Source organism: Octopus bimaculoides, chromosome 1, assembly GCF_046866305.1.
Source record: "Octopus bimaculoides isolate indiv1 chromosome 1, ASM4686630v1, whole genome shotgun sequence".
NCBI classification, from domain to species: Eukaryota; Metazoa; Mollusca; class Cephalopoda; order Octopoda; family Octopodidae; genus Octopus; species Octopus bimaculoides.
The window spans coordinates 124,560,724-124,574,830 of record NC_142928.1 but is presented as its reverse complement, the minus strand read 5'-3'; the positions used below and the strand labels follow the sequence as shown (position 1 = coordinate 124,574,830).

Genomic DNA, 14,107 nt, shown 5'->3' with positions numbered 1-14,107 from the left:
AGCGAAAGGATATCCAGCTATTTTGGTTACCGTCAGACTAGATATCTGGTCCCAATGATTGCTGAAGTGCGTAGTCAACTGGTAGATAAATTGTGTCACCTAAAAATATGCAAATTTAGTGACCGACTTACATGCAGATTCTGTCTATGCTACATTCTCAAAAACTACAGTTCTCATTTGTCTTTTCTAGAAGACACATTGTTCCAACTCACTCAACTACTAAATATGAGTTGTACTTATAATTCAAAGGACTGACCTTGTTACATTACGTATCTCGCTGAATCTCCCCTAGAACTACGTTAAACGTCCGCATGTCAGTAGAGTGCTCAGCCACAACCACGTTAATTTCATGAGCAGACTGTTCCGTCGATCGGATCAACCGGAACCCTGGTCGTCGTAAGCGATGGACTGCTAGTTTTAATAAAAGCTAATTTGATATCAGGAAATATTTTCTACCTATTTGTAAACTGTTGTTTCTGTATTTAAGTTATATTAAGCATGTATGATATGTGTGTGTGTGTGTGTGTGTGTGTGTGTGTGTGTGTGTGTGTGTGTGTGTGTGTGTGTGTGTGTGTGTGTGTGTGTGTTAGGAAAATATTAATCGCAAACCAACCACGTGAAGGTCAGACATTTTTCAACAAAGGAGCCACTGATATATGCATGCATGTAATACCACCTTGAATCTAAATTTAAAAAAGTGTTTCTCATATATTTTAAATGTATGTGTATACACCTTATATGATGCGATATTTTACTCTACTTTTTGCTACCTTTTCTCTTTTCAGCTGGTTTCAGAGGGTAAGGTCACCCCAGACGTAATGACCGGCGCTGACATTGGTGTTCCAGGCAAGAGAGGTCACCAGGGACTGTGTCTTAGACGTACCGCCAGTCAGAGATTCATCGCTTATCCCTGCTGGCAGTCAGGTACATATAATTTCCAATGCTTTTATTTTTTTGGTGAAGTTAGTATAAATAGCATTAACAGGAAACTTAGTTTTGAATCTGTTACTTCGTGATAAACGATTTACTTCTTTCTAAAGCGCATTGAATAATTGTGAAAACAAACAGGAACCTACCGAATTCTGTACTATTAGGCCAGGTCGTGGAGATGAGCTGGCCTAATATCGCAGTTAAAAATTTCCTTGAACATTAAAGGTCATGAAATTACGTGTGTTTATCGCAAGAGATCGTATATATTCATGGATCCGTTGTTATTTTTAAGGTAGCGTTAAAGTAATAGGCTTAAGTAAAACACATGCACACATACACATTCACAAGTCTATACATTTGAAATATAAATGCATGCAGAGAAAATTATATCTTTATTATAAATCTCACCTTATAAAGCCGATAATTATTTCTATTGCATTAATATATTTTGTGTGTGTTTGTATGTGTTGTGTGGTGTGGTGTGTGTGTGTGTGTGTGTGTGTGTGTGTGTGTGTGTGTGTGTGTCTGTGTGTCTATGTGTGTGTGTGTGTGTGTGTAAGACTAGGGTGTTAGGAACACCTGCATTGTTAGAAATAAGAGCTAATTGCTCTAATGCTGTAGTCAACGCATATAAATGTAAACAAATTCATTAACATCATCCGAAAATGCCGATCAAGAATTCTTAATACTGATGTGAGTTTCGGCAACAATTAGAATGTTATATATTAGAATTCAACGCTTACTCCATCGTCTATCTGGGGGCAGCGTTGCCTCATAAGAACAACATGAGCTCTGTTATGCAAATAACCATAATATATCTATCAGTATTTCTTGCCATCGTTAATACTTAAATATTAGAGTGAAATATATTTGGTAAAATATCCCAATATTAGTCACTTGTATAACATTGGTATAATGTATTACCGTCATCTTGTTTGTATTCGTATACATATACACAGTAATACACACACACACACACACACACACACATACACACACACACGCACACACACACGCGCGCACACACACACACACACACACACACACACACATACACACACACACACACACACACACACACACACACATATATATATATGTATATGCGACATTTTGATTGTATCGGGTATTGATTTTATAAATTTACATCTATAGATTTAAAATACAAGTTTAATATGCATTCAAGCTGCAAACCCGATTTGTAGATATATACATATGAATTAGAACGAGAAAATATAGTAATTTAGTATACATGAAAATCACTCACAAATGTCTATTCTAAGCTAGGATATTGTATGTTCTTCCGTATGAAACAATATTTGAAAATTTCGATTACAAAAAAAGAAAAAAATTAAGAAAGGAAACGAATCTTTTACGTTTGCCAATCATTAGCAGAACAAATTCTCTACTATAGAGGGTCCATAAAAAGACTAGTCAAGACACAGAAACTCGATATATAGTATAATGCATGGATCAAATTCTTCGTTGCTGCAAAACGGACAAATATAAAATCAAAAGCGTATAGAGCACAATAATTATCGCATGTAATAACAAACTGTCAGTTACACTATATCACAAAAGGTGCAGAATCAAAAATGATATCATATGTCTCTACAAAGAGAAAGACCATCAGGCAATTAATGAAATATGGATATTTCAATATGGAAAGTTCACGTGCCAAACCTTTACATCAGTTACACAAATATTACGCTATCCTGTCGCATGCCGTGCATTTACAACAAAAATCTATAAAATCACATTGTAACATAGAATGCAAAAAGCGTTTTTGAATGTCAGAGCCTATTCTGGCTCTTTGTTGATCAAAAGGCCTGCCCCAAATTTTCTTTTTAAGGAAGCTATGTGACAATTGTTGCATTACGATATGAATCATATTTCTTTCACACAAAGACTTACACAAAATGGGGTACTATGTGCGCTCTTATCATTATAACTTTTTAACCCATCCAGGAATACCAAAGAAAAGCACGAACATTTGTGTGCATATATACATACTTACAGAATGAATGAGTGCGAGAGAGAGAGAGAGAGAGAGAGAGAGAGAGAGAGAGAGATGAATCATTGAAAATGAATTGAACATTCTTTATGTCGTCCAGTCTATTCTCTTTTATCTGTTTATAAACGCTAGAGAGATTAAGAAATTTTAGGTGTATATCCAGTGAGAAGTGTATTCTCACTCTATGATATCATTGGGTTAAAAATATTGTAGACGAGCTTTTAAGCCAAATTTTATTCAACTACACACACATACACACACACACACACACACACACACACACACACAAACACACACACACACACACACACACACACACACACAAACATATATATAATGTACTGTTCCATGATGGTAAGATCAACAAAAAAGTACTCTATCTGGTGAGAGATAAATATTATCTAATAGACACAATACATGTTTAAAAATGGAATGAGAGAAAAAACGCAAAAAGTTATATGTAGTTTGTGCCTCATGAATATGTTTGAGGTATTTCTCAACATATGAAAGTATTAGTACCACATATAAACATATATTGTATCTATTAAATAATATATATATATATATATATACACTCCTGCAAACCAGACAAACAAACATTTAACGCATGCTCTTGGAGTTGTATTGCACAGCAAACTGTTTCGTACCCAGCTTACACAACGTGTTGTAAGCGTAAGTATAAGTAAACAATTTCAGAGAGAGGAAATCACATTCTAAAAATGTAGACGCATTTCAGCGCAAACTAGATGTGTGTAAAGTATTGCTGGGTCAATGTTTTTTTTTTGTTTTTAGATATGTGTGTGCATGTATATGCGTATATGCACACACACACAAACATACACAGACATGCACATGCACACACACACACGCATACATATATCAAAAATAAACATTTAATACGCTATAATGTGTAAACCGTGTAAGTGATAGTTTAGAAAAAAAAAAGATGTTCTCTCCACTTCAATTCACCGATTTACGTTTACATTTTATTTTATTTTTACAGGAAGCAAATAAATGCTCGGCAATCGGAAACGTTTCAGCCAGGAAGACACAGCCCCTCTCCTCATCGCAATGACGTTATCGTCTATCTTTCACCAATGGTCTGATCTCCATTTACTCTCAGGCTACAAAAAGTCATTCATTGACTCTTTCTCTTTCTCGACCTTCCTACCTCTCTAGCTCTTTTCCTATATCTCTATCTAAATCTCTCTCTCCCTCTCTATGCGTATCGATATACACTATATATATATATATATATGTACACATACACACACACATATATACACACGCATATATATATGTTGAGCAAAGAATACTTTTTCCAACCTCCTCTACTCTCTAATATATAACTACCTCTTCCATTTCTCTCTCATACTTTGTCACAATGTTAAACACTTCTCTCACGACCTCTCTCATGCGTGCATACAGACACACATTCACACATATGCATATTCTCCCCTATACAAACACATAGACACACAAAAAACACCCGCAGACATATACTGTATACCTCTCTCCGCTCTGTTTTCTTTCTTTTCGACGTTTCAACTATGTTACTGTTAACCTATTTCTCTTTTCCTTCGTACATTTTTTCAGTATTTCTCCAATACTTTCACTCTCTCGTTAACCTTGAAAAACTGCCCTCGTTCTTCATTATTTCTTAGCTTTTCTCTCGATGACTCAATTCTTTTCAGAACGTATCTTTCTACATGGTTACCATTTAACATTTGGTGTACTCTGTTGTAACATAGTTTAACTTTAATCGCCGCTTCTTCAATGCCTGAGCGTTACAACCAGATATATTTTCGGTACTCCCGGAAATTAAACACGACTTTCTATTCTTCTTTTCTCTTTCTCTCTATTTTTTCTGGAATAAACATATTGAAGAGAAAAACCTAAAAAAAAAAACAACAAGTACTAAATGTTGTTGATTTTCCTAATTTTCATTGTAACTTAATAAATTTCCAACAATACACAGACAAAGATAAACACTAACGCACGGACACACATATGTATATATGTATATATATATATATATATATATATATATATATATATATATATATATATACATACATGCATACATCCATGCATGCATACATACATGCGTACTGCATACATATATATATATATATATATATATATATATATATATATATATATATATATATATACATATATATATATATTGTTTTCTACATCTGTCTACTAAATTTGTCTCATTTGCGATAGTGTGTATTACTTTCCTTCATATTCAATATGTGGAGCAAGATTAAATCAAGAAAATACTCTGAATGCTGTACAACGTCATAGAGAAAAATACTTTTATCCTAAATCTATATGAATGTTAATAAAGATGGCAAATTTAAAAGTGACGAGAAAATGTTATAATATATTCGAAAATAAAAAAAACAATAATGTTATTTTTGTGTATTATTAATTAAGCATGATGGCTTATTGAAAGAATTAAAAAAAAATCAACATAGAAATCTGAAGACAAAAGAATCTATTTTAACAGATGGTAGCCAAGCTGCAATATAAATGACAATAATAATGATGATAATAATTGTCATGATGATGATAACGAGGAGGGAAATAATAATAATAACAACAACAACAACAATAATAATAATAATGATAATAATAATAATAATAATTAATAATAATAATAATAATAATAATAATAATAATAATAATAATAATAATAATAGTGATAATAGGAGTAAAAATAATTATCTCAAGATTAACATATGGTCTCCCTGAAACACTTGAATATATAAATATGCATGTGCATGATCATTGTAGCGATGTAACTGTGTGTTCGTGTCTTACATATGTACTTACCTTAGAGAAATGCAACTTAGTTATATGGTCCATACTATAATATAGATAAGCCATGCTACACAAAACTATATTCATAGCAATTATCAAATATTTGCATTTATTTATCTATCTAGCATCTTCTCTCCCCAATGAATATATGCAGGCATATGTATATATACATATATGCATATATATATATATATATATACATATATATATATATATATATATATATATATATATATATATATATATATATATATATATATATATATATATATATATATATATATATATATATATATATATATATATATATATATATATATATATATATATATATATATATACACACACATTCGTACATACATATGAGCCAATATTCCTACGTGCATATGTATGTCTTTTCATTCCAGAATTTCTATTTTAAATGGCCCTCATTGCCTGCTCACTTTCTCACTTTGTTACTCATTGTTTCTCATATATCAAAATGAAAATAAAATACATACAAAAATGGAAGTAATCACTAAAAGCACCACCAATAGTGAAAGATATGCAATTACCACCCCTTCGTATTTATGAAATAGTCATCTGAATTATTCGTGGATATTTGATTTAGCTTGCTGTAGTAGAATAATTAGAAAAGCTTGTTCATGCTATAGTTATTGACGTAACTTAAATTATAAGAATGTTTACTGGATTAAATAAGTTGTATTCTTTGCTTAGATAGTTGTTGTTATTATTATTATTATTATTATTATCATTATTTTTATTATTATTATTATTATTATTATCATTATTATTATTATTATATTTATTACTGTTATTATCATTTTCAATATTATTATTATTATCACTATTATTATTATTATTATTATTATTATTATTATTATTATTATTATTATTATTATTATTATTATTATTATTATTATCGCTAATGTTGTTATAATGCTATTCCCAATACTTTTATTCGTGTTGTTATAGCCTTTTCTTAATATTTCTCTTAATGTTGTTTTCATGTTATGATTAAAGTTGTACAAAAGCTTATACAGTATTGCCTGATGTAGTTCTAAGTTCTAAGTTTTAAATTATATGAACTGAAGCTTGCTCTATCCAAAATGTATGTATATTTCAATAACGAATCTAAAGGTGAATGACAAAATGTGAGTGAACCCTTCAAAAAACTAGAGTATATTTTACAAATTTAGTCAAAGAAAAAAGCCTAAAACCCATGACATATGTTTGCCTCCTAAAGTGGAAGAACTCGCCGTCAGTCACTTTATTTGAAACGAGTTGAAAATGTGTTTACTATGACACCTGGGATGTGACAAGCGGGAGAGAAAATAATATGTCAGGAGCATCGCGATTATACGGGTTCTATGGGGACTTATTGAGGGTAAAACATCTATTCCAAGAATTGGGGTAACAAGCCTACAAAATAGACAGCATTTCTGGGATATAGAAGATGGAGAATGTTGAGTGGGAATAATTGTGAATCACATAGCTTTCCTTTAAATGCCGGTCGGATGTTCATCTGTTACAGTAGTTCTATTCCAGATATATAAACTGCAAATCAACAAATATCATGCTTAAGAAACCTAATCAAGCATCTATGTCTTCTGACCACCAACAGACTCTGCTTATAATAAAACTTTTTGACAATGTTAGAGGGAGAACGTTACCATTGGAGACGTACAAAGCTTCTTAGATATATATGATTTTTAACAATTTGGGTGCTTTTGAATATTCAAGATTTACCTCCAACATAGGAAGAACGCAAGGACTGTTATTCATTTGATATATATATATATACCTGAATAAAAGAAAATGGAGATTAGAAACTTAATAACTGCTTATCATTTACAAGAAAATGGTCATCTTCGTTTCTTACAGCCGTTTCAATTAATACTCAATAATTTATTTCCTTAAATGAAACAATCCCTTTATGAAGTTAACATATTCTCTAATTATATATATAATACATAAATGCGCCCTTTTAAAGCGTAGCCAGGTTCATGGACCCGGTTTCCCGGTTTCCCGGTTTCAATGGCGTATGTGTTCTCCGGCTGGACGGGACGCCAGTCCATCGCAGCGTTATTCATTTTTTCCAGCTGAGTGGACTGGAGCAACGTGAAATGACGTGTTTTGCTCAAGAACACAACGCGTCGCCGGACCAGGAATCGAAACCAGAATCTTACGATCAGGATGCTGACACCCTAACCACTAAGCCATGCGCCTCCACTCTAATTATATATATATATATATACATATAATTATGTATATATAATATGTATATTCTGAAAATATGTGAAAAGTGGAGTTATATTACTGGCAAATTTCTACACGCAAATTGAAGTCTTAAGATATAAACATTCTCGATGTATGTATCTAAGTAAGTACTTCCATGTACATATGTATATTGTGCGCGTATGTGTGTCTGCGTGGGTTTGTGTATATTGTGTGTGTCTGTGTATATAGAGAGATAAAGGAATGTATATGTACATATACGTTAATATGTATATATGTTCGTTGGCTATGAAAATAAGGTCGAACAAATGTCTTGCTGACTGCAGGTGTTTAAGCAGAAACACGCAGCCACGACTGTCGTATCATCTGCTGGCATTATGCCTGTCTTTTTTCCCTAACAGTATGTCAACTTTAGAGATCTCTTCTATGAACAAATTAACTTGTCAAATAAAGCCGATCCAAATTGCAATTTACTAATTATGATACGTCCACTAGAGTTGTATATGATTTTAATAAACCCAGAATCCTATTAGATGGTATTTGATATACTTGTATTTGTCTATCTTTTACAAATAACTGCAACAGAATACTGACCATGTTTGCTTAAATCATATATATATATATTACATATATTGCACCTGTTCGACATCAGTCTTCACAAAACAGACTGGGGAGCAATTAGTAAATATCTGTCAATTTCTATTGTCTGGTCCTTCACTTATAGTTTCTTTTGTATGAAAACAACATGCCAGCGCTTAGAGAAAATTTTCAACTACTCTTGCTCAAAACACGCACCTACGAAACCCACAAGCCCAGGTATAAATAGTTTCCCAAGAAAGAAAAATGTCTCTCATCAAGAGAATCAAAGGTCTCAATATTAAAAAAAAATCAACCAAAATATTACCAGTAACAGCACCCAGATTCAATAGCAATAAGAAAGCTTGAATTAGAAAAATATCATCTGCAGATTTGTATGAAAACCTATATCGAGAACGAAAGAGGAGCTGAGAAAAAATGGGTAATAAAAACAAAAAAAAAAAATTCTATTCATATGTCAGTAAGTAAAAGACTGCTGCCTCATACATTTGTCCACTGATAGATGATAACAACACTATCCGCCATATCACTAAAGAAAGTATAGCAGAACCAATATTGCTTCGTATTTAGAGATTCCACTGCTATTGATGCAAAGAATCTGAGCGAACTCAATCTCCAACATATTATCTCTGACATAACATTTACTGCCACAGATATCATGCCAACAATAAATGAGGACACATATTATCCTGCAGTAGACTCTGACAGATTCCTCGCTTGTCTCCTGAAATAATGTAGACACCAACTTGCAACCCCGAAACAGTTATTTTTGTAATCCCAGTCTTCATAATAAGAAACCGGTTTCTTGCATTTAGTTATCTCCTAATATCACTTGTCTGCCGTATCAACAGAGTGTCTGTGGTGGTTATGAGAGTGAGATCAAGGATAACTGGCTTCCTGAAGTATAACAATCTTCTAAATTCCAGCTAGGGATGGCTTTCGCTGCGGCAGGGATTACCTAATACAGCTTTTACATCACATCAATGATGACCCTAAAGCATTGGGATAAAGTTTGAACTGTGATATTACACATGCTTACTTGAGCAAAGCGTTCGACCCAGTTGACCACAATATCATCCTGTCAAAATTGTCATATATTGGAATCTGTGGAAAATTGCTACTCTGGATTAAGGTAATTCCCTGGTGAGCACAAAACAGCATGTTGTAATCGGTGGAATATTCTCAGAAAAGTCACCAGTGCTGCCCTTCAAAGGACTATTATGGGCCTGCTTCTCCTTTTAGCCTTTATAAAGGATATCTCAAGCGTCAACAAACAGCGAAATAAAGATATTCGCCAACGGCTTCAAGATCACAAAACTTATCAATGGAGAAAGCTGTACTGAACTCCATTCTGATCTATATGCTGTAAGCCAGTGATCTATATGCTGTAAGTCAGACAAAAACATTTGGTTAATTGAAGGAAAATTTTAAATCATGCACTTTTTAAAATAGCATACCCTTAAACAACCATACTCTCTACTTTCTGGGAAACTACTCACAGCATTTAATAATATAAACGTCTTGCGAGTAATTGCTGACAACAATCTCGTCTGGAGCACTCGCATCAATGATAAAGATGAATGATATGGCTCTCAGGATCAGCTCCTGGATTCTCACAAATTTCTTGTCTAAAGAGCAATGTCATCATTACAATTTGTCCATCATTTGTACCCCTTGAATACCGCTGAATCCTGTGGTCTTCTGTAAAATAATATTATGAGAATTGAGTAATCACCTTATATGAAAACATATATAATTGCCTTGGTTATTGGGACTGCCTTAGAATATTGAAACCTTATTCTCACCAGCGCCGCCCTGAGCGCGACGTCATTTGCACAATGTACAGGGTATACCATTAGCATTGCCCATACAAACCTAGCATCAGATTTAGAATCCATCCTAGTCTAGGTTCACGTGCCATACCCCCTCTATACTATTCAAGCTCACAATACCACACACAAATTCAATGCAGTACAATTTTTTTTCCACGACAAGCCCTGCTTTTTTAACATTATCCCGAAACAAATCCAAAACCTTCACACGAAATCACCTTCACACAAAACTTGGGTATATTTCTTCCAAGGATGCCAGATAAACCACTTATATCAGAAATATCTTAGTAAACAATATCTTACTTCGATAGGTCATGATACCGCAAAAACCAGACTTAAAAATAACATTTAATATCTAATCAGGCGGTACTATTAAGTTCGACGAGATCTGTATGATTTTTGGTCGAAATACACCTAAGTCATTGCTTTTGAAGGCGCCCAGTTGTTCCGTAAGGACGTTTATAATCTCGTCCTTATCTCAAAAGATTTATCAGAAAATATGAACAGTCTCATACATTGTGAGCCTTGTAAAAGATGCAGGGTCAAGAATACACTCTCATATGCACTCACATATACATACGCATATTTACACGGATACATAAATATGTGCACGTGTAAGATTATTTATTAATTTGATCATTTAAAAGTGGATTATCTCCTTGAAAGTGCATAAAATGTGTCCATTCACCTGCCAAATAGAAGACCGGACATTATCCATATAAACGATTTATATATATATTACAAATGAAAGGGTAGAAATAATTTAATAGAATATAATTTGATATAATTGACCTTAAGTTGGACACAGAGTGTTGCTTTTAATACTTAAAGAATACAATGGGTGTATAAAGCAGGTGTTTGTTTAAAGAAAATTATAAACATGAATTATAATTCATGTTTATAATTTGGTATATAATTATATACCAGATTGAAAAATGTATTTTTTTGTAAAGTTTATCCCGCATATAAGATTCATGCTCTTTTGTTATGAAAGGGATCAAAGCAAAAGGGGTAAAATGAGTAGATGTCAAAGGTAGATATATTGTATAAGAAAATAACATGGTAAGCCCGTAGCTAATGGCAGATGTATGATAGGTTAAAGTATATATTATTCCTTGCTATTATGTTAAACTCGTATATCCAAATTTGGCCAAATGCCTGTTTTTCAATAGTTGCTTTTGCTTGCAATAAGCCAGTTCTTTTGGTCAAACTATCGTATCTCCAACTGCTTCAGATGCCAAGATATAAAAAACTGTCAAAGTGTAGTACAACGGTTTTCCTTTGGAGCGGTGAAACAAATACCTTGTTTCAGTCATGTGACTGCGGCCATGGTGGAGCACCGCCTTTGGTCGAAAAAATCGGGCACAGGATTTATTCTTTGTAAGACTAGTACTTATTCTATCAGTGCCTTTTGCTGAACTATTAAGTTGTGGGAACGTAAAGACAGTGAAATCTGTTGTCAAGGAATGGTGGGGGTATATCCACATATATATATACACACATGTGTATATATATATATATATACACATGTGTATATATATATATACACAGGGGTTGGGCAAAATAGTGGAAACACCTTAAAATTTCAAACAAATCTATTTTAATTAGGAGTAAGACCGCCTTTGGTAGTAATTACAGCTTGAATTCTATAAGGTATGGACTCGTACAAAGTTTGAATGGTTCCAAAGGAATTTTTGTCCATTCTTCAGTTAAAACAGTCTTTTGTAGAGATGATGGTGGAGGATATCAACTCCATACTTGTTTTTCTAAAATGCACCATAAATATTCAATAATATTGAGATCTGGGGACTGTGGTGGCCAAATAAGAAGTTCAACTTCACTAGAATGTCCTTCGTTCCATTCAGTAACAACTTTAGGTGTGTGAATTGGTGCATTATCACCCTGAAAGGTTGCGTTTCCCTCCGGAACCAGTTTCGCAACCATAGGATGCTTAAATAGTCTTCACTATTAATTCTGCCATGAAGGGAAGCCGTTGGGTCGGTGGATTTCCAAGATATAGCCCCCCAAAATCATCACATGTTTAACAGTTGTAAGAAGGCAGTCTGAGTCAAATTCTTCATTTGGCTGTCTCCACACGTATATTCAGCCGGTGATCGGAAATAAGGTAAAGGATAACTTGTTCGAGAAAATAGCATTCTTCCACTGCTCTAGCGACCAATTTGGTATGTTTTTACTCCACTCTAAACGCTTTGCAACATTTGTTTTTGAAAGTAGTGGTTTTCTGATTGCAGCTCTTCCGTGAAATACAGCTTTGTGCAGTTTCCGGCGAATAGTTTTTGTGGAAACTGGGTTCTCAAGGTAGTCATTAAGTTCTGCAGTAATTCTGGGAGCTGTACTTTTGTGATCCTTTCTAATAATTCGCGTAAGAGTCCACGGCCCTTATCTGAAAGTTTTGGTTTTCTTCCGGAGTTTTATTTCAATGAGGAGGTTTTTCCCTCTTTTCAAAGGCTGTCATTACTTTCGAGACAGTACTTCTTGATACACCAAACATTTCGGCTGTTTTCATTACGCTAGCGCCTGCCATACGAGCTACAACAATTTGACCTCTTTGAAAGTCCGATGGATCTGTCATTTTAATGAATCTTAATGCCCCTTTCCTGATGATATCTGAAAAAACAGCAATTTTAGCAAAACATATTAAGCAACACAAATAATGAATCAAAATACATAAAAATAAACAAGCATTTGCCGATTTTATAGATATATCAAAATTATGATGCTATGATGCTAGGTGTTTCATTATTTTGTCCAGCCTCTGTATACATATATACACACAAATACACACACACACACACACACACACACACACACACACACACATATATATATATATATATATATATATATATATATATATATAAACATATACATATACAAATGTATATATATATATACATATATAAACATATATATATATATACACAAATACATACATATATATATATATATATATATATATATATACATATATAGAAAAATATAGATATATACCTATATATATATATATATATATATATATATATATATATATATATATATATATATATATATATATATATATATATTTATGTATGTATGTATACGTACAAACATACATACATATGCAAACGTATATAAATGCATGTTGAAAGCAATAGAAATGTAGCTAATATATATAGATACGTAATGAAAGTAATTGAAACTGAAACCATGTAATAATGAAAGTATTAATAATAGAGATGTTATTGTTTCACTTTTGACGTGTAATGCGGAAACACTTTAAGAAATAAGAGATTGCTCCGGCTCGCATTAGGCAAGAAGTTGAAACGTGTTTGCACCCATGACACTGCATGCACCCTAAGTAACGCATGTGTAAAATTTGAATGACATCCGTTCGGAAGTTCTGGAGTCTTAATGATGCACACATAAAGACAGACATACATTCTCAGTTATATATATGTGTGGGTATGCGTGTGTATGTTTATGTGTGTGTGTGTGTGTGTGTCTGTCTGTCTGTGTGAGTACTTGCATGTATTCCATTGCCAATGGAATGCTGAAAATATATTATGACGTAAAAACCAATGGAAAACTATAGCTAATATAGCAGTGATCTCAAATCCACTCACCTGAAAATGTGCTGGAACACAGCTATTGTTGGTTTATG

General features: G+C 33.0%; 1 protein-coding gene across 1 annotated transcript in view; it reads left to right on the top strand.

Moving 5' to 3' along the window:
- Positions 1-6,814, top strand: part of LOC106881140 (uncharacterized) — a 75,496-nt gene extending 68,682 nt beyond the window's left edge. Inside the window, exons 4-5 of the mRNA XM_014931425.3 lie at positions 786-924; positions 3,948-6,814. Of these exons, the coding sequence (XP_014786911.1) occupies positions 786-924; positions 3,948-3,958 (150 nt within the window). The 3' untranslated portion in view covers positions 3,959-6,814. The remainder of the gene's footprint in view (positions 1-785; positions 925-3,947) is intronic.
- The last annotated feature ends 7,293 nt before the right edge of the window (positions 6,815-14,107 follow it).